The 26,997-nt window shown below is 40.5% G+C and overlaps 1 protein-coding gene across 7 annotated transcripts in view; it reads right to left on the bottom strand.

Moving 5' to 3' along the window:
- Nucleotides 1-26,997, bottom strand: part of LOC132203799 (pumilio homolog 2) — a 103,260-nt gene that overhangs the window by 43,958 nt on the left and 32,305 nt on the right. For all 7 annotated transcript variants that reach the window (XM_059631876.1, XM_059631866.1, XM_059631888.1 and 4 more), the window contains 4 exons: nt 17,291-17,478; nt 16,496-16,632; nt 15,545-15,683; nt 14,459-14,749 (listed from right to left, as the gene is read on the bottom strand). In XM_059631876.1, the coding sequence (XP_059487859.1) occupies nt 14,459-14,749; nt 15,545-15,683; nt 16,496-16,632; nt 17,291-17,478 (755 nt within the window). The remainder of the gene's footprint in view (nt 1-14,458; nt 14,750-15,544; nt 15,684-16,495; nt 16,633-17,290; nt 17,479-26,997) is intronic.

Here is a 26,997-nt window from a genome sequence, read left to right as displayed (position 1 = left end):
TATCGAATTTCCGGAAAAAGCTTCTTTCTTGCTCCGTTTGACTCCCCGTGGGATAATGTTTGCCCACCATTTGACACCCTCGCTGCTTCTGTTTACGCCGCCGCGACCCTAATTGACGAACAGATTCTCATTAGCAAAAGTTAGCAATCAAAACAGGGCCACACAAAAACATCTCGGGCCGCATCGTGCATGGTAATGAAGTGATTACGGCCTGGGTGGCGCATTAGACCGCGTTATTGTTATGCGACCGCTTTTAATGGATAGTTAAAATGCATAAATTTTAATTACCCTTGCGCAATCCAATTCGGAACGACAACAGCACTTTTCCATTATTTCCATTACGACTTTGCGCAATTTTAATTGCAGGAAACAATGGCAGGGATTTTTATGTGTAAATTGAAATGCAAAACAGGCTGGTTCAATTAATTTAGAGCCGCGCGCGTTTTGCCCTCGAAAATACAAATTTCCTGCTGGTAAACACGCGCTTTATCAGCAGGAGGAAACTACTGAAATCTTTATCAGCTTGTTTGCGCACAACTAAAATAACAGAGCTAACTACCACTCACCAAGTTGAGTAATTAATCTCCGAGTTAAGCTCTCATATTCCTCGAGAGACGCAAATTTGAGATGCGAGAATGTTTCACTTACGAATAACATCAAGTTTTAGCTCTCTCTTGGAAAAATATGATCAAAATAAATATTTGAATGAGAAAAAAAAGTTTTCACAGATATTACCGATTTCAATGAATCAGAAAAGGCTCAATTTGATAACAGGGAAAATGTTGATATACAATGAAGGAAGCTATTTTAGTTACTTTATTTTTTTTAAATAATCATCTGACATTTTCATTTCACCACAAGTTCAACTGGCATTTTCTTGATAACTTTTTCATTGTAAACAATTTACTTTCCGCTTCCGTTGCAACTGCTTATAAAAATATCAATGCTCCTCATTCGAATCAATATCTGGAAATGGAAAGTACTGATAACATTTTGATTGGCTGATTCAAATAATGACTTTCAAATGCGGCATTTTTTTTTGCAAATATTATCAAAATAAAAAAAAAGGAACTTTCTTATCTGGGCTTGTTTTCTTTTTCTTTCAATACTATTATTTTGACTCCCCAACTTTCAGCACTCAAAATTTATCTCTCCGCAACTTTTAATTAGACAATCAAGCTCATCTGCCTAATCCAAAACGGCGGCAGCCTCTTTCCCCGCAAATATTTGGTGAGGAAAATAAGCGCGCAGAAGTTCGCTTATTTAAGCGACTAATTATCTCGCGAGACCGTTTTCACATGCGAACAAACACGCGGGATTCCGTCGTTTTTCTCTTTTATTCCGGCACGTAGATATTGTGCAAAAAGGGGAGTCGGCGCGAGCCGCCGCCGCCACCCCGCTCACACCAGACTCTCACGTCAATATTGCACACGACGTACGTGCAGTGATGCGTGTGTTTCGCGCACTCGACTCGTTTCGCGAGCCGCACCTTGGAACAAACAGAGTGAAAAAAGGAATAAGAGTAGTCGGTGCACCCACTCTCGGCATTGTTGTTGTGCCGGTCGGATTATTAGGGACTGTCTGACTGGCTGTGTGTGTGTGTGTGTGTGTTTGTCTCTCTCGCACGGAGAACACCACTCGAGCGACGCGGTAATAACGCGACGACGACGCATCATCATTATGCCGACGGAGCAAGGAAAGGGGTGGTTCGAGAAAGAGAGAAAGGCGCGTCTTGTTATTGCGTCGGGGGTGGTAATTAAAGCAGATTGCGTCGCTCAAGTGTCCCGCCGACCGCCCGTCGTAATGACAAGTCGCGCAAATAATCACCCTGACGACACGGAAAATTTAATCACCCCTCAACATTTCGAAATGGCTGTCATTCGGCCAAGATTATATTGATTCAAAGATGACATGAACCGTACTGATCAAATTAGTGGTTCAGGATTCTCAAAGTGAAAAATATTTTTTTTTTAAGAGAGGGGTAAAAATTTGAGAAGAAAATTAAGCTTTTTTTTATAACTAAGATCATATTTCAAAGAAAAAAAATTGTAAATTTTACATAATTCATTAATTTTTTTCTTGCATTTTTTTTCAACTAATTTTTTTGTAGTTTGCATTTAAAATTTTTAATATTTGGATGATGAATCTTGTTATGGGCAGAGATTGCCTTGTGTTAACCAATAATTTGCAGCTTAGAAGATATTTCATAAATCCAGCATTTAACTTTTCACAATTTTAATTAGAGCCTTGATTAGTTTCCAATGCTGAGTGTGCAGGTTGGTTTTTAGAAACAAAAACTACATCAAACACACACGTCTGTGTATAAACAAAAGGAGCCCATTTAATTTCCAACACATACGTTGGAAACCAAATTTTCGCTCACCAGAGGAGAGCGGAAGGGGGCCGCGGGTTGCGTTTGTTCTCCCGCGAAATATATATGTACACATTTTCGCTTTAATCAATTTCTCTCCAGCGGGAAGGGGGCGGAGAGCGGCGCATTTAATGGCGTTTGATTCAGCCGGGAATTGAAGCAATGGAACAATAATAAACGAAATCACCGAGGCTTTTACTCGAGCGCGCAACGAGTTCAAAAATAAATTCGCTCGCGGAAAGGGCAAAAGGTCGGCCGCGCTTCTTCTCGCACCTTTTAACACCTGAGCCGTGCTCTAATGCGCAATGTGTGCCCAGCACTTGAAACCGCCGCCCCGGGGCGAAAAGTGTGTGTGTTTTTTCTTACTTTCTGCGAAAGGTGACAACTCGTTTTAATTGCGCCGACAATGTGCCCCTCGCGCACTCGGAGAAAAAAAACTAAAAATATACCCGAGGCGTGTCTCTTGAGAGAGTTTTTTTTGCTGACTTTTTCTCTTTCCAGCAGCTCTCGGAACTGGGAACGACGCCTGGAAATATTAATATTTGCGCGTTTTTGTTCGGCAAAGGAGAGCAGAGCCAAATTTCAATTAGAATCGTCGACGAAAAGGCCGGGCTTTTGAAGTTTGACGTCTCTCCCTGCGAACGTGTATGTAAGCGACTTGTAAATAAAAGCTTTGAGGCAATAAATTCGCCTCCTCATTCCGGTTCCGCGAGAGCGAGATATTGATCACCGTGATGGGTAGGAAGCTCTTTCCTCTCTGGCAGAAGAAAGCAGCAGGTATATTATTGTTACATTACGGTGTATTATTATTATTTATTTATTATTATTGCGCAAGATAAATGACCTGCCGATGCGATTACGCGCGGAATGTTGTTCGAGTTTTGCGAGATGGGAAATGTACCGAACGCATATAAATAATTTCATTGCTCTTTCTCTCTCTCGGCGCTTATTTATTTCTTGTGGGCATTGTTGCGAGGCAGCCGCACGTGAGACTCAAAAGCAGCGCGCGGGAGTTCGGCGGAGGCACAACCGCTTTCAAAGCCGCCTTTTGGAATTCGCGCAGTCGCTTCTAATAAACAGGGGATTTGCAAACAGAGCCTTTACAAAGTTGGTCCCTGAATAAGAGCCACGAAAATTCCGCATGAATTTTGCATCAACCCCCGGCAATGGCAGGTGTGAGGGGTAAATTTGAAAGTTAAAGATCTACCGAAGGTGATGTATTATTTATTTCATGGTGATTTGAACTTAAATTCGGCTTTTCCTCAATGGATTTTTGAGTTTTTTATTGTTTAAGATAAAAAAATACAATATCCTGAATTTTTTTTACTTAAACAATAAAAACTCACATAAACCCATCAAGGAAAATCCAAATTTAAATTCAAATCACCATGAATCAACCCTCGATCGTGAACTTCCACTACAATATTATTTATTTCCATTTAATAAAAGCGGTGTCGATTTTCTCAAAATTTGGTTTCGGAGCAAAAATTCAAAAGTTGTTTTGGTCTAGTTTATATGCAGTCGATAAGGTGGAGGTGTGCTCTTTTCCTTAAACACTTTCAACGCTCCGAGTGCAGCAATAAAGTTTTGTCCGGAGAGCAGCATCTGACTCTTTGCCACATGAATATTTGATGATGTACTATTTTCACGAGAATGACCTGCAGCAGTTAAGTTTTAATATCGCGAGGAGCGGCGGCGGTGGCGCAACTTTTCTCTTCTTTTTATTATTTTTCGCGAATGAGCGGCGCTCAAAAGTGAGGAAACGCACGAGAAAAAGCACTCAAAAAGTAATTAAATTTTAAGACGCAGCGAGCGCGGCCCTTTTGTGTACGTTGCGCGCGCGTACCTCGGCGGGACAATTCGCCGGCTCAGAAAATTGACTACCACTCGAGAAACAACATCGTCTTCAAAGCGTGGCAGAACTAATTAATAAACGTATGCGAGATTTACGTCAAAGGCAGAGACATAAATTTCAACAGTCAATATTTGTATCAATTTGGGGAGTTTTTATTTCACATTACGAGTCTCTCATTAAAATTCATAGCTCGTTGAGTGCATTACGGAATGGCTCTTTCGCCGCGCGGCGCTAATGAGCTCTCGCTCGACATTCCTACTTTCCGTCTTTCTTTCTTTCTCTCTCGCTCGCTCGCTGACAAATTTAATTATTCAACCCTCGAAATTCGCCAGTGCTTGAAATAATAATACCCGTTGCGAAAAAAAAAAAAAGGGAAATGAATGGACCCTTAATGACGAAATCCTTGGCGTTTGTTTAATTAACCATAGGAATTGCGGTCAACTTACCACGGCTTCTTTCAGGTCCTTCGCTGCTAATGGTCCTAGCCATTGGTGCAGGTTGATAAATCTCTTTGGTAACAGCTTCATCGAGTTTTGACTCCTGGGCGGAGAAGTGTTGGACAACGGTTCCAGCACTACCATTTTTGACGCTGGGGCTGCTGATTGATTCCACCGGACACCATCAATGCGACAATCCCGTTTTTGTGACACACCACGGCGGCGTAATCGCACTTGCTTTGACGAGTGTAATCAGCAAGTCGTCTTATCGACAAGCATCGCAGTTGGGTAATGGAAATTCAATTGAATGCGCACTTTTTGCATTTATCACAGGGTTTGTTTAAGGCGGCTCTAAAGAGGCTCCATCCGAGGTGCACTGACAAGAAAGAGAGAGAATCAACCTGGCAGGTCCGTCACACCACGTGAGTCCGCCGATGGCAATGAACTACACACACGATCCGGCTGGCGGAGGAGCAAGCCGAGGTGCCGAGCAGAGCAAAATGCTCCTACCAGCAGCGAGCTCTTCGAACGACTGACTCTCTCGCCAAGGAGAGCAGTGGCGGGGCCGCGAGCGCGCGGCCAACGCCACCATGTTGGAGCACCACCAAAGTTCAATTTCGCACCGGAATTTATCGTCTAATAAATTTGCCACATCTCGCGCATCCTCGACCGATTAGATTACAAGACTTTATCGCCACTCGTATATTAAAGTCTCTCCTCAAGTTTGCTAATAAATATATCTGCGCCAAGGACGAATTTCACGCGCAAACGGACAGAGAGGAATGGTCACGCTTGGGCCGACGGTGCTAACGAACTGGCTGCTGGACCGATTCGGGGATTATTTCTCATTTTTGCGCACGAGGTGTGGCTGATAAGATAAAGCGCCTGGTTTTACTTGTCGGTACAAATTCTGTACCTATTTTTGTTTCCAATAGATTAAATTGAAAATTGAAACATTTTTATTAAGTATTTGTACAAATATTTATAATATTTCTCCATTTTATAATTCATTTTTCTTTTCATTTATCAATAAGCATTACTGTTGAAAAAAAAATTGATTAATTCCATTGTTATTCCACATGATTAGGCAAATATTTATCAAAGCAAATGTTTGATCAATAGATTGTGTTCGACTATTTTGCATAGATTCAAAAAGCAATTTTCCGTCAGAAGCAATATTACATTAACTTTGATTGAAAAGTCTACCTGATAACGACGACGAACCGTATTTATATTTATATTGAATTGATATTAACGTCGAGTGTATTGCTCTTTATCAAACTCCATCTCTCTCGGCGAAGGTTGCGTGATTGACAATCGGCAGATAGGATGATTGCACTCGGAGGCGCATCTCGCTGACTTTACAGCGAAGCCTCTGCACCTGTCTACGTCATTAATGTTCCAATTCCACGGAACTTCTACTCGTAATTAGACGTCTCGCTGCACGGCGAGATTGAAAGCAAAGTGCATGGGTATATAATATTCTGCGCGGTCGACGGACGAAGAAAGTCCAGGTTGTTGGCTTCACTTGCTTTACGGCCCCATTACGAAAAGCGGCCGGCGTGAATTTCGGGACGCCAAAGTTTAAAGTTTGCGACTCAATTCCGACAAAGCCGGCCGGTCTGCAACAAGGGAGGCCCCTTGTCTAATAATGCTCGGCTTAACTTGGACACGGCCGGGCTCGGAAGCAATTTAAAACGGGCATTAATTATTTAGCGAAACTCTCTTGATATGCTTTATTTCTGCGGCGGGATGGGGCCCTCGAGGACAGACGTGTATACTTTTTCGAATTTAACGTGGCGCAAAATGGCGAGAGCAGCAGTTGCCGCTGCTGCTGCTCTTTATTATTATTGGGGTTTTATATTACTGGAGTTATAATGACCGCAAACCGTGGCCGCAAGGAAAGAGGCAGGGGAGCAAAAAAGGCGAAACCTCGAGCCGAGGTATAAAGTTGCCGCGCTGCAGAACCAACATCTGATTTTCATGAATCATTTCACTTTGTTAGCGGCTTCGAAATCGACGAAGTCGAAAAAGTGCTCTCCGCGCACAGGTGAACAAAAAAAGTCTTGGTGAGCAGCCGGTCGGCGGGCCGAGTTTGGAGGAAATTCTCACATTATTCTCTTCATTGAGCTGTACTTTTCTTTCTCTGTCTCTCTTTGTGAGAGAAATTTATTTCCGTCTGAATCGAGGCTGTCGGCAAAACGCTAAATTTATATATAAACGCTGTAATCCGTAGAGTTGAATCATGTTGAAAACAAGTGGAAATTGCTTTTCCATTTAGAGGCAAAAAAGGCGAAAATCTATTACATCGCGCGGTATTACTTAATTTGCGGCCGAAAAGCAAAAAGCGATGTGAATATTCGTGCCCTTTTTTGTTCAAAGCGCGTATTATCTTTATCGCAATAAAGCCCGCGGCGGCCGTCGGCGAAATATACATAAAAAATGTTTAAAAAATAAAGCTGTGCGCCGAGTGGAGCGCAATGACTCCTCTCTTTCCTCTTCTTCCTCTCTGGAATCTTTTTGTATGTGTGTTTTATTTCATACTTGCACGGCCGCCAGCGCTTTCTGCGCTGATTTGAATAATAATCCTTAATGCTCCCTCGCAAGGGCTCTTTAATAATACCCGGAGCTTTTTACGAATTACATCTCTTCTTTTTATTCGCCGCCATGGAAAAACTATTGCACAGAGAGAATCAATGAACTCTCTCGTCTCTCTCTTTTCCTGCAAGGCGACACAAAAATGAACTAACCGGTGTGTTAAGGATAATTACACACACACGACTGTAAAAATGGGAAAAAGATGAGCGAGCGAGCGTGCCGGGCAAAAAGTGGAATTCGAAAGAGCGACGCAAATCCGAGCTGTTATTATTTCGCTGCGTCGATCACGTCCGGACCCAATTTTTCACGTAAAATATTAACAGCAACAAACAACAAAGGGCGAATCGCGCACGCATCACAGTAAAAGCTTTCGAGAGAGATTTCAATTTCGGGAGAGCGTCGCACCTTGGCAGCGTGCAATGACATCGGAAGGATTTTTTTATGCTTTATGTGTGATGGACATCGGGGAGATGAGTCGAATAAGAGGAGCGGGTGTGCGATAAAAAAGGTGCAGCCTCCGAGCGAGGGGTCCACATTTTCTCCCAGAATAAGATATTCAAGAGCTGACGCAGGATTCGAGATAAATATTTCAAGATTGCCCTTAAACTCTCTGTGATAAAGAGAATCAGAAAATTGAGTTTTACCATCAATAAATTAACTCGCACGTCCTCTTTTTTTATATTCAAAGGTGAACAACCTTTTTCGTCAACTAGAAACAATTTTATTTATTTAAATTTAAAAATTAATCAATAAATATTTAAAATTGAAAAAAAATTTAAATTTATAAAATTAAAATTTATTTTATTTTGGTATAATTATAATTCATGTTACGGAGTCAAAATTTGCATGATTTTCTCTTATAAAAAATAAAAACACTCAAAATTATGTTCAAAAACCTCATTTGGTTGTTATTTTAATTTGCACTTGCTAAATTTTACGACAAACAGTGGCGACCCAAAAGCGGGAGAAGAAAAAAATAAGGAGGACCACCAACCAGTCTTACTTTCCTCGGAACCTGCTGCGGTACCGCTACGTGACCCTGTAAAGGCGTGCGTCTGTGTGTGCATCCTGATTATCTCCATTTAAACCGAGTTAGGTCAGCCCGGCAGCAGCGACCGGCCCCGGCGTAATTTAAAATAAAAGCGCACAATGGCCGTGTAAACACTTCACATGCAGAAACGGGGGCGAGTGATGCGCGCATTGTCCGGCCGTATAATGGCGTTGACAAATCGCTGGATTTGAGAGCTCTTCTCGCTCACTCGCTGCCCCGGGTGAAAAATTCTGGTCCCAAATGCGGTTGACAAATATCCGCGCCGCCGGAATAAAATTTGCTGCGGGTAAGAAGATATTCGGCGGTTTGCTCAACGGGTCGCTCGGGACGTCGGCTTTTACAATTAAATTGCTCTGGGATTTGTCATCAACGAGCGGCGAAGGCTGTGTCTGTGTGCGCGGGTATTAATCAAGCGCTTCTTTCGAGTGGCGCAAAATGCTTTGCAAATTCACTGACGAGAGCGGCGGCTGCGAAGTTTTTAATAAAACATACCAAAGTGTTCTTTGTCTCTCGCGTCTACACCCCTTCGAAATCGAGCGGCTTCACACACGGCTGGAATTATTATACATTTCCACGCGGGCTGGATGCAGATTAATTCGACGGCCGATGAATAGAATTACGCTGCGTATATGAAATTATGGCTGCATTAATGACGACTTTCGATTTTTCAACAATGCGCGATCCATATCGCAGAGCTTTAAAGTAAATTGAGGCTTCCTTGCGAAATCCGCTCATTCACTACTGGAATTATTATTTCATTTGGGATATTTTATAGAAATCAGTTCCGAGATTTGCAATGGAAATTAATGGAGAAAGCTCATGGCTTTCCTGTCAGGGGATTTTATAATTCAAAATGCTGCACAAACTGAAAGCGGTGAAGTAATTTTCAACATCAATTAGCATTTTATTTTGGATACTTATTATGAATCAATTTTTTTTTTTAGAAAGATTGAAAATTTAAATACTTTCACATGTGAAAAAAAAAGAAAAAAAATCCCTGTTTTTATATCAGTTAAAGAAGCTTACATGACAAAATGTTAAAATGTTTGATAAACCTTTGGCTTTTCTAGGTCAATTGTCTCTGCTGCAAGTGAAAATTTCACTAGAACAATTACGTTATTATCTACTTCACAATTTTTATCTTCATATTCAGCACACATAGGAGGCGAGCTATATGCGTGATTTTATTCAATTATGATTATCTGCACGGCGCGCATCCGTTTTCCAACTCAATCAACTGCAATCACCAATCACATTTTTTCCAACCTTTCTTTCTAAACGTGGCGGGTGAGGCGTCGCAATTCATCGGTATGAATAGTTATGATTATTGTTGCATGTATTGGCATATTACAATTTGCGTGAGCGCAATAAATTTTTCTACTTTCGAAACGGCGCAAAAACGTGAAGCCAATTCCGGTCGGCGCATAAGTGCTTATTAAATCGGGCGAAATAATAAAACAAAAAAAAATTCACAAAACGCTCCAGCGGGTCGAATCGGAAGTAATCATTTTGCAATGACTAATCGCGGTTTGAAAGGTGTCAATTCGCGTGTCCCGTGCCATTAATTTATTGCGCCGCCCAGCAAACACATGTGTCACCCCCACATATGAACAGGCCGCTTTGTTTGACTTGAATGCGGCGCTAATTACGATTCGTGCACTATGATGGGCGCCCGTTTATCACCACCGGGGACTTTGCCGCAGCGCAAACGGAGCCGGTTATTTACACTTTATAGGAGAAATAGAGCGGCATTGTTCGGTGCTGCGAATAGTGGGAATGGCGCGACAAAAGGGCTGTGTCTGTAACGAGCGCCAATATTTGTCCTGCCGGTTATTCCAGCCAGATGATGAAGTTGCAAATTCGCTCCGCGGCAGCCGGCGAGGCGGATAAAATAAACCAAGCGACCATTGTCTCATCTCTCCGAACTGCTTCTTCGTCGCAGCCGAATCAAAAGTGAAACGGCGTGTATATCAAAGTTTCGTCTTCTTCGGAGCTGGAGCGACAAGAGCAGAGAAGTCGACTTGAATTCCATTAAAATAAAAGGCGGAAAGTCGATTCGCAGAGTGTCAGGCCTGGAAATTGGTCTCATCTAGCGGAACAGGTCGACGTGGCAAATAATGAAGAGCCTCGAAATTGATTTTCGTCTCGTTTGCAGCAGACGGTAATTTGCTCTTCGAAAGAGGACACCTATATAGACGAGGGTTGGAAAAAAAGAGGACGACGTGGATCAGCCCTTCGCACCGTCGGAAGTGGCACTAATAGGAAAGTTTTAAGTTTGTGATTCTTCAAGCACAAACGAATCTTCTAGGGTAAAATTTATTAAAAAAATCTTTTCAAAACAAATAAAGATAAAAATTAGAAGTAAAAATTAGTAGAAAAGTCCATAATATTGAGCTACAGAGCCTCAAATCAACTTAAAATTTCAATAAGCCAAATATTTCTCAATCAATTTGACGTAATTTGCAAATTAGCATAATAAAATAATTTCTCATTTTTTATTTATGAGTGAATTAAAAAACAAATCAATTAGATTTCCTCCCCCAGAGTGATCTTAATTTATTTATTTATTTAAAGAATAAATCAAACAAGCCCATTGTCCTTGCAACTTTGAGATACCAGAGCGTCTGGGATCGATTTTAGATTTGCCTTGTCCGAAAGTGCTCGCAAATTTCCAGGGCCGGGCGTGCCGAACAGCGCGGCACAGGTATTAGACGGCCCCCGGATACCATCCGTCTGACGATGTGCTCGCTAATGTGACAGCAAACAGACAACAAGTACACAACGTGCCGCTGTAAATTATCGCGATATTGGCACGCCGAAAAAGCAGAGCGGAGGAAACGCCAAATTTAATTAGCAGCGCACGCGTCTGGCAATTATGATTTTTTTCTTCTTCATCGAATTGCGACAGGAAAAAGCGATCAGCACGTGATTGAGGCCGTAGGAAATCTGATTATTTGTGTGTTTATTTATGCCTGGATGTGCGTGATCCCTGAGCGGGATGGAAAAAGAGACGACGGCGTTGAAAAAACACGGGACGGTCCTAAGCGGATTTTTCGGCATCAAATGAGCCCGTAGAAGTGTGATTTGTTATAAGATTTCCGTCAGCAGAGCATAATGTAATAAAAAAGGGTTGACGACAGACCGGCGGTGTAATGATTACAATAAAAATGGCCCGGGCATCACGTCCTGGGCGACAAAAGGCACCGATTTCTCAGCAAAAAGTTTGATTTCGCCCGGGTCGTAAAATAAAAAGCGGGCATTAAAACGGAGGTGCTTTTCGCTGTCAAAGGTCTCATGGGCCACAATGTCACGTAACAAAAGGGTAAAAATAAGAGAAGAAATATGCAGCACTTGGCCGCGATCCAAGTCGGTGCCACTCAAGCGTGAGTATATATTTATTTATTTGCGAGACGAAATTGTTCTCAGCTCATCATGAATAAATTACCCGGCGCAACCTAATTACCCCGCCGGCTAATAATTACTGAATCTTGACCCAATTAAGTCTGGGAGACGTGCGCCCGCTGCAGCTGCTGGTATGTGTGTGGCAGGGTGTGATATTGGCTGCGGCTCGTTCGTTGTGTGTTTCTTTTTCAACGACAATAATAATTCCATCTGGCCGGGCGGGCGACAAGTGCGCGGCGCTAAAAGGAACTTTTCACACTCGGGCTGCACCGCCCAATATGGCCAGTCGTGCGGACTTTTTGCCACCGTGTGGTGCGAGAAATTCATATATAACGCGTGAAAAAAAGAGGGAGAGACGTGCGGCGAAAGAGCCGGATGACAAAAACAGGCAAGTGGAAAGGAGAAGAAGAAGTCCGAGCAACAAATTGTTCATAAATCAAGCGGTCCAGCGTTAATAAATCAATCGGCTGAAGGGCAGACTGCGAAAGACTGGGCGAAAATAGATTTTTTCGTGTGATAAAGTCGCTTAGGAAGCTAATTTATTTTAAAACTTGCAGGTCGCAGATGTGTAAAAGTGGAAATAATAAAAATTCAATGGAGTAACAAAATCTGGAAATATTGCTAGATATTCATTTCCACCTGTCTTGGAAATTTCAACTAAATTTAAAATTAATTATCACAATTTTTGTTCATTAGTAATCTGTTTCAGTGTTAATATATTTTCCAAGCAAAATTCCTCTTGAAAATTTGAATTTAAAAGTGAATATTGGAAACACAACTCAATTAATTACTATAGCTGAGGATTTAATTTCTGTTTGCAACTTTTGAAACAGTATTTCATCGTAAGCTGTCAAAATCCATCAGCAAGTGAAACAGGCGAGGTCGGTTTTAGAAGCGTGGGACCGGCGCGCGAACTTGTGTGTCCTCTTTGCTCAATGTGTTTGACATTTTAATTACACTCTGGCAGCGAATTCAATAAAAGTCGTCACGCACCCGGCTTGCATGCACACACGCCTGGCGAAATAATAACAAAGCTTAATGGTAAGACACGCGGCTACTAAATTACATTAAACCCCGGCTTGTTCTAATTACGAGCAATAAATGTTCGTTCCGAAGCGAACAAAACGAAAGGGAAACCAGGTGGGCAGGAGTAATTATAGTTGGCCGCTTTCTCGGGACGCCGCGTGTCACTTTGCGAGATGACAGGTATGCGCCTAACTAGGTGTCCCCGGGATTATTTTTGGCCCGTCTACTTCTGGCCACCCTTCGAGGTGCGTCTCAAAAGGTGACTGACTGGCTGAAAAGAAGAAGAAAATCTTTTTCGGTAGAGAGAGCGAGCGATTCTCATCCGTCACTCGATTGACAGCGCTAAAACAAGAGGAGGCAACCCTTTTATCTCTGTGATGCTGGGAATGGAATGCGTGTGTGTCACTCGTCGCGGATTATGACTGGTCTTTTGCCGGCGGATCATATTCTGCCGGTTGATTGATCCAAAATCGATAGCTCTCTGTCGGTTGGTTGGTAAAAGGGCGGAAAGTGCACTTCGCGTTCCATCTCTGCTGCTCTTCTTTTCCTTTCCGGCGCCGAGGTTAATAAAGAGGGATGACGCGCGAGATTTGAAGACTTTCAATTACGCGTGAATAATTAACCGGCATAAATTAAAACGGGTTTAGCAAACTGCGGGATTAAGTCTTGCGAGAAAATGAAAAGTGGGCTGTAAAGTCGCGAGATTAGCATGAACCGGGCCTAGCACATGGCTTGTTTTCGGTTGCTTAATTTCGCTTTTAGGGCGCGCAATAACTGATATTTTACGAGTTGGAAAATGTCATAAAGCCGGTCGAGCGCGCACTTTTTCCACTTTCCGCACCTAACGGGCCGTGGAAAGGTCTTGGCCGAGAGCTAAAGGCCAGTATGCACGTGCATTAGCAAATTAATCCTCCCGGGGACCAATTACGTGCAGTCTCCTCTGTTCGCCGGGGCACACATGACTTGGCAGCAAGAGCGACATTCCGCTGACAATGCTAATTCACATGCAGGGTCCCCAGAGTGAAATATGGATGGATGCACGGCCGTCGCGCTCTTTTGTGATGCAGTTCGATAAACCGAACAAGAACAAGGTGCCGCAGCTTGATTGGACTCATTGTAATTTTATCATGACTTGGCCATCTCGACTTTGCCAATTAAGTCACACAGGAGATGGATGGAGAGGCGAAATGAAAAACCTGACTTGAGCACCGCTCGATTTTAGTTCCCAGACCGCCCGCTGGCGTCGCTACCGGCCCAACGTGAATTCATGGCAAGCTGTTCTATAATAAATTTAAGAGGAAGAAGTGCTGCTTTATATTTCCCACTTTGCGGAGCACATAAAATTTTGTCGAGTGCCTATTTCATAAACTTGAGATTCTTCGCAGTTCAGTTAATAATAAATTAACCTATTTCTCATGTTTCACGGATTAAATGAAAACTGTAAATGAAAGGCATTTGTGGATGAGGACAAAAAATGAAAAGCATAAGGAATCAGTGCACCATTCGTTTTGTGTTAATGAAAAATCATTTCAATATCCCCGCTCTCTTGATTATGCAAGCAACGGAGCAGCTTGCTTTTGTGCAGACTTGGAGCACTTTGAATCAATAAATTTTCCAATACGTAGTGAATGCAGAGCTATTTCCACTAGAATTTGCATACAATAACCTATTTCCTACCCGATCAAAAGCTAAACGGCTGAATTGAAATGGCGTCCTACCTGCAAATCGAAATTAGTCATCACGCCGGGGGAGTCCATTGGCTGCTGCTGTTGAGGCGGAGGGGCGATCATGCCGTAGCCACCCTGGTTGGGACCATTGGGGTCGGAGAACAGCTGCTGTTGCTGCTGGACACCCTGGTTTTGGTCAGAGAGCATGCCGTGGTGGTCGAATTGAGAGCCGTCCATGGACTGCATGTGGTGCGGATGATGCATGTTGTGACCTGGGTGAAGGGCTGGGTGCATTGCGTGGTGCATCGCCATTTGTGGGACCACATTGGGATTGGAAGGGACCTGAAAAATAATTTATGTCAATAATCAATTCAGCAAAGAAGATTTTAAAGAATTTGTTTCAAATAAATTGGTTGAATATTTTTATCAAGAAACAAAATATTTTGATATTCCAATTGAAATTAAACTTTAAAATATTGCAAGAAAAAAAAACAATCATAAGAGCTACCATGCAGCTCAAACGGCAGACTATATTAGCCTGATTGTCAGTCAGGTTAGGTTTTTGGAATGCCCTCATTAAAGGACAATACACACAATGAAATAAAATAATTAATTAAATGGAAGGCTCATTGTATTAAAAATTAAATTTATCTTCAAATATTAACAACTTATTGACTTATGAATGTTGCAATAGACAAAAGAATATTTTAGCTTGCATCATTTTTATATTAGAAAATTCAGGTAATGAGTCTAAGGCTTCTTATATTCAGATAAGAAAAATCAGCTTGGCAAGTTGTCTTGTCAGGCAACCTTTGTGCAAGTTCACTTTTTCTCATGTAAAAGAATTAAAAGGAAAAATTATTCCTTGTTATATATATGATCACTGCAGCGGAAGGGGTCTTTTTGATCTCAGAAAGTCCTAGCAAAATTCTTGCTAGTGCTGGTGCCATTTTGTGAAACAATTCCTTTTTTTTTTAAATTCTTCCAACAATTGAATGTAAAAATTTACTGTAAAAATGTGGATAAATAAACAAAAATAATAATGATAATTATAATTGCAGCAAGGTAAATTATGAAAATCTCCATGAATTCGAGCCAATGTATTCTGGCAAACCCATATTTTTGGAGGATACTTACAGGCACAACTACAACATTAGCGGGTAGATGATTGGCAACATGGGGTGGATGGGGTTGCTGGTCTTCGATTTTGACCTGCTTCACTGCGCCTGCTAACTGTTCCTCCGAAGGTGAGGGCTGACGACTTCCAGGTGTTCGACTGCAAACACAAAAGAGAATTACTTCATTGTGACAGAAATAAATAAAATATTGCATGCACTGGTTTAGTTTAAGCCGGTTCCATGATAGACAAAATAAAACTGTCACTGTTTACATAATGTGGATTACTATACCTTTACAATTATTTATAGAATGGTGAGTCAAGTGACTGCTTTCATCATTTGTTTAAAAAAATTACAAAGCAGAGCGAGTGAGAGAATTACGAAAATTTATAACACTGAATTAAAAGCAGCTGTTTTCCTTTTTATAATGATTCAGTCACTTGTTTCAAGGAAAAGATAAAAATAAAATTCAAATATTACAAAGGAAGTTGTTAAAAATTTTAAATGATAATGTACTAAATTAAGTCGGTCTTAATTAAAAAGAAAATAACAAAGGAACATTAACAAAATATATGATTTACAAATAACAATTTATTATTTGTCAAAATTTTCTTAGAATTAGGATTAAAATTGCTTCAATGCAAGTGAGAAATAATAGAGTTGGAAATTCTGTCCCTCTATCGGAGTCGCTGCCAAGCTCGGTTTATACAGCGGCTTTGAAAGATGGCGCGTCGGCACACGCCGGCGTGATGGCATTGACCATGAAGTGCAAGAAAGATGTTTATGGAGAGCATTTGGCAATGAAATTACGTTCATACGATTTAAGTATGCAGGATTGCCGCACCACAAGCGGCAGGCGTTAATCGCCACGGGCTCTAATAAAAAGCAGCTCGCAGAAAGAGCGTCTGGCTCCTCGGAATTGAAGCCAAACAAAAAAGCGCGCGGCTCTAGATAGAAAATTAAAACTCACTTGAATCCCTTGTCGTCGTCCAGTCCGTTCTGTCCGGCCGATTGCTGTCCGTTTTGGCCGTTCTCATTATCCTTTTGTGCAGCCTCGAAAGGCGACGGCGCTTTGTCTCCCTGCTCCTTTTTCCCATCCGACCCGTTCTGCAATGAAAAAACACTTGTTACACTTGGATTGATGAAAATCGCCACAATTAGACCACGAGAAGAGGGTGAGATTGCCAGATCACATATTCCGAGAAAGGAATCATTTTGAAAATCACAGCCTGCACGCGAGAAGAAACAAGTGGGACTGCGGGACGCGCGGCGCAGGAGGGGTAACTAACGGAAGGTCAGGCAGGGAATACAAAGGGTTGCATTTTTGCCAGCCAATCAGGTGGCAAGCCGAGGGTGGGGAGGAAGATCAGGCACAACAACTCCCGAAAAGAGAAAATCGCTCCCCAAGCATGACCAGAGAAGAATAGAGCACAATAGCACCCTATGGGAGTGGTGGCTGGAGGGGAGGTGAGCGCAGGTAGTGGAAAGCGGGTTTTGCTCGAAATTTTTTCCTCTCAATTATCCCCAGCGGCGGGAGGGCAATGGCTCTTAAATTATTTTTTCACTCACAGCTTGAAGCTTGAGCAAATAAAATTTTAACTTTAATGGATAGGCAGGCAGGAAGAGAATTTAATTAAGTAAATTGGCGTCTCACCTTGGCAGTGACAAAATGTTTAAAAAAAAAAAAACAATTTAAATTGAATTAATATTGATTTCTTAAATTGGGGGAAATGTGGCCAAAATTAGATTTTTTATTTTTCCTCACCAGTCCAAGAACTCTTAATCTGGGTTCCAGTTCTTTGCTCGTCGGCGACGATCCTAAAACGTATTCGACCATTTTTACACCTAATCCGCCAGTCTCGGATCTGGGGGACAAAATCGAGGCTGCGTCCGGTCCGGGAAAGCTGCCCGCTCTTCTCGGCGTCATCGAGATTGGTTGAGAAACGGCGTGATCTGCGAAATGGAAGGTCCGTAAATATTTGAGAGCACTGACACAGACACACACAGAGCGTGTTTAAATATTGGCAGTGAGGTAGGTTGGGGTTAGGGAGAGAAATAGCACGAGCGAGAAAATCACTTGTCCAAATAAATAATATTGCGTGGCACATTATCAGGACGGCACGAGGCTGCGTCTCGCGTTTGCTAAACACAAAATCCACGCCTTCAGTTTCTTTCTCAGAATGTAAAAGAGTTATTGAAAGAAAAAATAAAATTATGAAAAATAAACATAGAAGTATTTTGCTAAAAAACATTTTTCTGGTTGAAATAATGAAAAATTTTATTTTTGCAATCGATAACTTCAAACTTGAATTAAATTTCTTCTGTTTGTTTAGCCTAAATAGTTAGTGCATTTGGTTATAGAGGATGCCTAACATCTTAACGAGCAAAAATAACACGTGCTGTTGAAAATTAGCATCTTTTCCCTCTTCTTCTCAAGGCGAATAAATATTAATGTGAGCTAATCTTTTCTTCCATTCTCTACAAACGCGGCACCGTGTTAGAATTTAAATAAGGAAACGACGCCGAAAGAAGTCACCGAAGGACACGCTAGCAGGAAAGAGCCTTAATTTAACATTTGTTGGTTGAGTCACGGGTTTTGTCTCTAAAAGAGAGCGAAAGAGGAAGGCATCATTTTGGAGCTTCTTGACACCACGTGTGTGTGTTTCTGTTCCACGAAGGGGAGCGCTGATAAGTGAAAAATGCTTTTCCAGCCCGTGCTGGCTAATTCGGCGGAAAAGTGGCGCAAACAGATTAAGTGGGCAGCGCAGCATCTGGCGCAGCTATTAATTCGCAGAATGGCTTCATTGCCAAGAAACGGGCGATTTTTCTTGCGTTTGGCAGCGCCGAGTGTAAAAAGTCTGTCTGTGTGTATATTTATGTCTCTCTTTCGGAAGGCAGTCTGCCTTCCAGCCGGCCGGGGGTTGCAGTTTTTGTGTGTCGGAGGGTGGCTGCGCCGGGGGGAAGACGCGTTTCCATGGCAACAGCGAACCTGCCGCAGAGAACTCGGTGTGGCTGAGGCGACGGAGAGAAACACCCGCGCCCCAATTAGCACCTGCACGCACTCGCGACTGGGTCTGCGCAACCAAAACAACGCCGCCGCCGTTCCTCCAGCTGAGGAGGATTTTGACAGAGCGAAACGCAACTTGGACTGAAATAAACCAGACTGGAAGTTTCGTTGGCTGCAGCTCGGCAGAGAGAAAAAAGCTCGCTCCGGCAAAACATCCTCGCTTTAACGACTTTTTGGTCAGCTGTTTTGACTTTTGCTTTCTTTAGTGCCTAATTAAGAGCGACTTTTTGTTTGCTCTGAGCACTTAAACTTGGGGAAAACGCTCCAAGTGGCTCCTTTGATTTTTTAACTGGAGCCCTATTTTGCCTCTTGAAAGAAGAATAACGTGTTTCCTGAATAAATAAAATAATAAAACGGAAGTAGAAAAGGCTTTCTTTGAAGCAGAAATTGAGCTGCAGGAAATAGGTATTTAGATCTGTGAATTTTGCGAAGGAAAGAGAGCATAGGCATTAAATATTCAGTTAATTTAGAATTAAAAAAAATAATAACAATAATAATAAGTAAAAATAAGCAATAAAACCCTTTTGTTATAAATTAAAATTGCAAAAATCTGGGTAGAATACGAGCAAAGCAAGACACTCAGCTTGTGTTGCATAAAATTGAGTTAAAGGTGCTCTTTCATTTAATTTTGAAGCTTATTTTCTAAATATAAAAGCGGTTTGAGCTATGCACCAACTGAATTCTCAAATTTTAATAAAATCAGGTATCTGCGGAAAAAAGAGCGAATAAAATTAAAAAAAAAACTCGGCTTGCACCGCGTTATATCAAGTGTTGAGGCGGCTCCTTCACTTAATTTTAAAGCTTATTTTCTAGATTTTAGGGCGCTTCAAGCAATGCTCTGAGCTCTGACTGAATTCTCAGTTTTTAATAAATTCAAAGATCTGCGGAATAAAAGTGCGAAACAAAAAAACTCAGCTTGCGCGAAGTTAAATCATGTGTTGGGGCGTCTCCTTCACTTAATTTTAAAGCTTATTTTCTAGATTTTAGGGCGCTTCGAGCAATGCTCTGAGCTCTGACTGAATTCTCAGTTTTTAATAAATTCAAAGATCTGCGGAATAAAAGTGCGAAACAAAAAAACTCAGCTTGCGCGAAGTTAAATCATGTGTTGAGGCGTCTCCTTCACTTAATTATAAAGCTTATTTTCTAGATTTTAGGGCGCTTCGAGCAATGCTCTGAGCTCTGACTGAATTCTCAGTTTTTAATAAATTCAAAGATCTGCGGAATAAAAGTGCGAAACAAAAAAACTCAGCTTGCGCGAAGTTAAATCATGCGTTGAGGCGTCTCCTTCACTTAATTATAAAGCTTATTTTCTAGATTTTAGGGCGCTTCCAGCAATGCTCTGAGCTCTGACTGAATTCTCAGTTTTTAATAAATTCAAAGATCTGCGGAATAAAAGTGCGAAACAAAAAACTCAGCTTGCGCGAAGTTAAATCATGTGTTGAGGCGTCTCCTTCACTTAATTATAAAGCTTATTTTTTAGATTTTAGGGCGCTTCAAGCAATGCTCTGAGCTCTGACTGAATTCTCAGTTTTTAATAAATTAAAAGATCTGCGGAATAAAAGTGCGAAACAAAAAAACTCAGCTTGCGCGAAGTTAAATCATGTGTTGAGGCGTCTCCTTCACTTAATTTTAAAGCTCATTTTTTAGATTTTAGGGCGCTTCGAGCAATGCTCTGAGCTCTGACTGAATTCTCAGTTTTTAATAAATTCAAAGATCTGCGGAATAAAAGTGCGAAACAAAAAAACTCAGCTTGCGCGAAGTTAAATCATGTGTTGAGGCGTCACCTTCACTTAATTTTAAAGCTTATTTTCTAGATTTTAGGGCGCTTCGAGCAATGCTCTGAGCTCTGACTGAATTCTCAGTTTTTAATAAATTCAAAGATCTGCGGAAAAAAAGTGCGAAACAAAAAAACTCAGCTTGCGCGAAGTTAAATCATGTGTTGAGGCGTCTCCTTCACTTAATTATAAAGCTTATTTTCTAGATTTTAGGGCGCTTCCAGCAATGCTCTGAGCTCTGACTGAATTCTCAGTTTTTAATAAATTCAAAGATCTGCGGAATAAAAGTGCGAAACAAAAAAACTCAGCTTGCGCGAAGTTAAATCATGTGTTGAGGCGTCACCTTCACTTAATTTTAAAGCTTATTTTCTAGATTTTAGGGCGCTTCGAGCAATGCTCTGAGCTCTGACTGAATTCTCAGTTTTTAATAAATTCAAAGATCTGCGGAATAAAAGTGCGAAACAAAAAAACTCAGCTTGCGCGAAGTTAAATCATGTGTTGAGGCGTCTCCTTCACTTAATTATAAAGCTTATTTTTTAGATTTTAGGGCGCTTCAAGCAATGCTCTGAGCTCTGACTGAATTCTCAGTTTTTAATAAATTCAAAGATCTGCGGAATAAAAGTGCGAAACAAAAAAACTCGGCTTGCGCGAAGTTAAATCATGTGTTGGGGCGTCTCCTTCACTTAATTTTAAAGCTTATTTTCTAGATTTTAGGGCGCTTCGAGCAATGCTCTGGGCTCTGACTGAATTCTCAGTTTTTAATAAATTCAAAGATCTGCGGAAAAAAAGTGCGAAACAAAAAAACTCAGCTTGCGCGAAGTTAAATCATGTGTTGAGGCGTCTCCTTCACTTAATTATAAAGCTTATTTTCTAGATTTTAGGGCGCTTCGAGCAATGCTCTGAGCTCTGACTGAATTCTCAGTTTTTAATAAATTAAAAGATCTGCGGAATAAAAGTGCGAAACAAAAAAACTCAGCTTGCGCGAAGTTAAATCATGTGTTGAGGCGTCTCCTTCACTTAATTATAAAGCTTATTTTTTAGATTTTAGGGCGCTTCAAGCAATGCTCTGAGCTCTGACTGAATTCTCAGTTTTTAATAAATTCAAAGATCTGCGGAATAAAAGTGCGAAACAAAAAAACTCAGCTTGCGCGAAGTTAAATCATGTGTTGAGGCGTCACCTTCACTTAATTTTAAAGCTTATTTTCTAGATTTTAGGGCGCCTCAAGCAATGCTCTGAGCTCTGATTGAATTCTCAGTTTTTAATAAATTCAAAGATCTGCGGAATAAAAGTGCGAAACAAAAAAACTCAGCTTGCGCGAAGTTAAATCATGTGTTGAGGCGTCACCTTCACTTAATTTTAAAGCTTATTTTCTAGATTTTAGGGCGCTTCGAGCAATGCTCTGAGCTCTGACTGAATTCTCAGTTTTTAATAAATTCAAAGATCTGCGGAAAAAAAGTGCGAAACAAAAAAACTCAGCTTGCGCGAAGTTAAATCATGTGTTGAGGCGTCTCCTTCACTTAATTATAAAGCTTATTTTCTAGATTTTAGGGCGCTTCCAGCAATGCTCTGAGCTCTGACTGAATTCTCAGTTTTTAATAAATTCAAAGATCTGCGGAATAAAAGTGCGAAACAAAAAAACTCAGCTTGCGCGAAGTTAAATCATGTGTTGAGGCGTCACCTTCACTTAATTTTAAAGCTTATTTTCTAGATTTTAGGGCGCTTCGAGCAATGCTCTGAGCTCTGACTGAATTCTCAGTTTTTAATAAATTCAAAGATCTGCGGAATAAAAGTGCGAAACAAAAAAACTCAGCTTGCGCGAAGTTAAATCATGTGTTGAGGCGTCTCCTTCACTTAATTATAAAGCTTATTTTTTAGATTTTAGGGCGCTTCAAGCAATGCTCTGAGCTCTGACTGAATTCTCAGTTTTTAATAAATTCAAAGATCTGCGGAATAAAAGTGCGAAACAAAAAAACTCGGCTTGCGCGAAGTTAAATCATGTGTTGGGGCGTCTCCTTCACTTAATTTTAAAGCTTATTTTCTAGATTTTAGGGCGCTTCGAGCAATGCTCTGGGCTCTGACTGAATTCTCAGTTTTTAATAAATTCAAAGATCTGCGGAAAAAAAGTGCGAAACAAAAAAACTCAGCTTGCGCGAAGTTAAATCATGTGTTGAGGCGTCTCCTTCACTTAATTATAAAGCTTATTTTCTAGATTTTAGGGCGCTTCGAGCAATGCTCTGAGCTCTGACTGAATTCTCAGTTTTTAATAAATTAAAAGATCTGCGGAATAAAAGTGCGAAACAAAAAAACTCAGCTTGCGCGAAGTTAAATCATGTGTTGAGGCGTCTCCTTCACTTAATTATAAAGCTTATTTTTTAGATTTTAGGGCGCTTCAAGCAATGCTCTGAGCTCTGACTGAATTCTCAGTTTTTAATAAATTCAAAGATCTGCGGAATAAAAGTGCGAAACAAAAAAACTCAGCTTGCGCGAAGTTAAATCATGTGTTGAGGCGTCACCTTCACTTAATTTTAAAGCTTATTTTCTAGATTTTAGGGCGCCTCAAGCAATGCTCTGAGCTCTGATTGAATTCTCAGTTTTTAATAAATTCAAAGATCTGCGGAATAAAAGTGCGAAACAAAAAACTCAGCATGCGCGAAGTTAAATTATGTGTTGAGGCGTCTCCTTCACTTAATTATAAAGCTTATTTTTTAGATTTTAGGGCGCTTCAAGCAATGCTCTGAGCTCTGACTGAATTCTCAGATTTTAATAAATTAAAAGATCTGCGGAATAAAAGTGCGAAACAAAAAAACTCAGCTTGCGCGAAGTTAAATCATGTGTTGAGGCGTCTCCTTCACTTAATTATAAAGCTAATTTTTTAGATTTTAGGGCGCTTCGAGCAATGCTCTGAGCTCTGACTGAATTCTCAGTTTTTAATAAATTCAAAGATCTGCGGAATAAAAGTGCGAAACAAAAAAACTCAGCTTGCGCGAAGTTAAATCATGTGTTGAGGCGTCACCTTCACTTAATTTTAAAGCTTATTTTCTAGATTTTAGGGCGCTTCGAGCAGTGCTCTGAGCTCTGACTGAATTCTCAGTTTTTAATAAATTCAAAGATCTGCGGAATAAAAGTGCGAAACAAAAAAACTCAGCTTGCGCGAAGTTAAATCATGTGTTGAGGCGTCACCTTCACTTAATTTTAAAGCTTATTTTCTAGATTTTAGGGCGCCTCAAGCAATGCTCTGAGCTCTGATTGAATTCTCAGTTTTTAATAAATTCAAAGATCTGCGGAATAAAAGTGCGAAACAAAAAAACTCAGCTTGCGCGAAGTTAAATCATGTGTTGAGGCGTCTCCTTCACTTAAATATAAAGCTTATATTCTAGATTTTAGGGCGCTTCGAGCAATGCTCTGAGCTCTGACTGAATTCTCAGTTTTTAATAAATTCAAAGATCTGCGGAATAAAAGTGCGAAACAAAAAAACTCAGCTTGCGCGAAGTTAAATCATGCGTTGAGGCGTCTCCTTCACTTAATTATAAAGCTTATTTTCTAGATTTTAGGGCGCTTCCAGCAATGCTCTGAGCTCTGACTGAATTCTCAGTTTTTAATAAATTCAAAGATCTGCGGAATAAAAGTGCGAAACAAAAAACTCAGCTTGCGCGAAGTTAAATCATGTGTTGAGGCGTCTCCTTCACTTAATTATAAAGCTTATTTTTTAGATTTTAGGGCGCTTCAAGCAATGCTCTGAGCTCTGACTGAATTCTCAGTTTTTAATAAATTAAAAGATCTGCGGAATAAAAGTGCGAAACAAAAAAACTCAGCTTGCGCGAAGTTAAATCATGTGTTGAGGCGTCTCCTTCACTTAATTTTAAAGCTCATTTTTTAGATTTTAGGGCGCTTCGAGCAATGCTCTGAGCTCTGACTGAATTCTCAGTTTTTAATAAATTCAAAGATCTGCGGAATAAAAGTGCGAAACAAAAAAACTCAGCTTGCGCGAAGTTAAATCATGTGTTGAGGCGTCTCCTTCACTTAATTTTCAATCTTATTTTCTAGATTTTAGGGCGCTTCGAGCAATGCTCTGAGCTCTGACTGAATTCTCAGTTTTTAATAAATTCAAAGATCTGCGGAATAAAAGTGCGAAACAAAAAAACTCAGCTTGCGCGAAGTTAAATCATGCGTTGAGGCGTCTCCTTCACTTAATTATAAAGCGTATTTTCTAGATTTTAGGGCGCTTCGAGCAGTGCTCTGAGCTCTGACTGAATTCTCAGTTTTTAATAAATTCAAAGATCTGCGGAATAAAAGTGCGAAACAAAAAAACTCAGCTTGCGCGAAGTTAAATCATGTGTTGAGGCGTCACCTTCACTTAATTTTAAAGCTTATTTTCTAGATTTTAGGGCGCCTCAAGCAATGCTCTGAGCTCTGATTGAATTCTCAGTTTTTAATAAATTCAAAGATCTGCGGAATAAAAGTGCGAAACAAAAAAACTCAGCTTGCGCGAAGTTAAATCATGTGTTGAGGCGTCTCCTTCACTTAATTATAAAGCTTATTTTCTAGATTTTAGGGCGCTTCGAGCAATGCTCTGAGCTCTGACTGAATTCTCAGGTTTTAATAAATTAAAAGATCTGCGGAATAAAAGTGCGAAACAAAAAAACTCAGCTTGCGCGAAGTTAAATCATGTGTTGAGGCGTCTCCTTCACTTAATTATAAAGCTTATTTTTTAGATTTTAGGGCGCTTCAAGCAATGCTCTGAGCTCTGACTGAATTCTCAGTTTTTAATAAATTCAAAGATCTGCGGAATAAAAGTGCGAAACAAAAAAACTCAGCTTGCGCGAAGTTAAATCATGTGTTGGGGCGTCTCCTTCACTTAATTTTAAAGCTTATTTACTAGATTTTAGGGCGCTTTGAGCAATGCTCTGAGGTCTGACAAAATTCTCAATTTTTAATAAATTCAAAGATCTGCGGAATAAAAGTGCGAAACAAAAAAACTCAGCTTGCGCGAAGTTAAATCATTCGTTGAGGCGTCTCCTTCACTTAATTATAAAAATTATTTTCTAGATTTTAGGGCGCTTCGAGCAATGCTCTGAGGTCTGACTGAATTCTCAATTTTTAATAAATTCAAAGATCTGCGGAATAAAAGTGCGAAACAAAAAAACTCAGCTTGCGCGAAGTTAAATCATGTGTTGAGGCGTCTCCTTCACTTAATTTTAAAGCTCATTTTCTAGATTTTAGGGCGCTTCGAGCATTGCTCTGAGCTCTGACTGAATTCTCAGTTTTTAATAAATTCAAAGATCTGCGGAATAAAAGTGCGAAACAAAAAAACTCAGCTTGCGCGAAGTTAAATCATTCGTTGAGGCGTCTCCTTCACTTAATTATAAAGCTTATTTTCTAGATTTTAGGGCGCTTCGAGCAATGCTCTGAGGTCTGACTGAATTCTCAATTTTTAATAAATTCAAAGATCTGCGGAATAAAAGTGCGAAACAAAAAAACTCAGCTTGCGCGAAGTTAAATCATGTGTTGAGGCGTCTCCTTCACTTAATTTTAAAGCTCATTTTCTAGATTTTAGGGCGCTTCGAGCATTGCTCTGAGCTCTGACTGAATTCTCAGTTTTTAATAAATTCAAAGATCTGCGGAATAAAAGTGCGAAACAAAAAAACAGCTTGCGCGAAGTTAAATCATTCGTTGAGGCGTCTCCTTCACTTAATTATAAAGCTTATTTTCTAGATTTTAGGGCGCTTCGAGCAATGCTCTGAGGTCTGACTGAATTCTCAATTTTTAATAAATTCAAAGATCTGCGGAATAAAAGTGCGAAACAAAAAAACTCAGCTTGCGCGAAGTTAAATCATGTGTTGAGGCGTCTCCTTCACTTAATTATAAAGCTTATTTTTTAGATTTTAGGGCGCTTCGAGCAATGCTCTGAGCTCTGACTGAATTCTCAATTTTTAATAAATTCAAAGATCTGCGGAATAAAAGTGCGAAACAAAAAAACTCAGCTTGCGCGAAGTTAAATCATGTGTTGAGGCGTCTCCTTCACTTAATTTTAAAGCTCATTTTCTAGATTTTAGGGCGCTTCGAGCAATGCTCTGAGCTCTGACTGAATTCTCAGTTTTTAATAAATTCAAAGATCTGCGGAATAAAAGTGCGAAACAAAAAAACTCAGCTTGCGCGAAGTTAAATCATGTGTTGAGGCGTCTCCTTCACTTAATTATAAAGCTTATTTTTTAGATTTTAGGGCGCTTCGAGCAATGCTCTGAGCTCTGACTGAATTCTCAATTTTTAATAAATTCAAAGATCTGCGGAATAAAAGTGCGAAACAAAAAAACTCAGCTTGCGCGAAGTTAAATCATGTGTTGAGGCGTCTCCTTCACTTAATTTTAAATCTTATTTTCTAGATTTTAGGGCGCTTCGAGCAATGCTCTGAGCTCTGACTGAATTCTCAGTTTTTAATAAATTCAAAGATCTGCGGAATAAAAGTGCGAAGAAAAAAAAACTCAGCTTGCGCGAAGTTAAATCATGTGTTGAGGCGTCTCCTTCACTTAATTTTAAATCTTATTTTCTAGATTTTAGGGCGCTTCGAGCAATGCTCTGAGCTCTGACTGAATTCTCAGTTTTTAATAAATTCAAAGATCTGCGGAATAAAA

The sequence above is a fragment of the Neocloeon triangulifer genome, unplaced genomic scaffold (genome assembly GCF_031216515.1).
Source record: "Neocloeon triangulifer isolate White Clay Creek 2 clone unplaced genomic scaffold, ASM3121651v1 ptg000002l, whole genome shotgun sequence".
In the NCBI taxonomy this organism is placed as follows: Eukaryota; Metazoa; Arthropoda; class Insecta; order Ephemeroptera; family Baetidae; genus Neocloeon; species Neocloeon triangulifer.
Note: the sequence above shows the minus strand (reverse complement) of the source record. Positions and strands in the feature narration are given on the sequence as shown.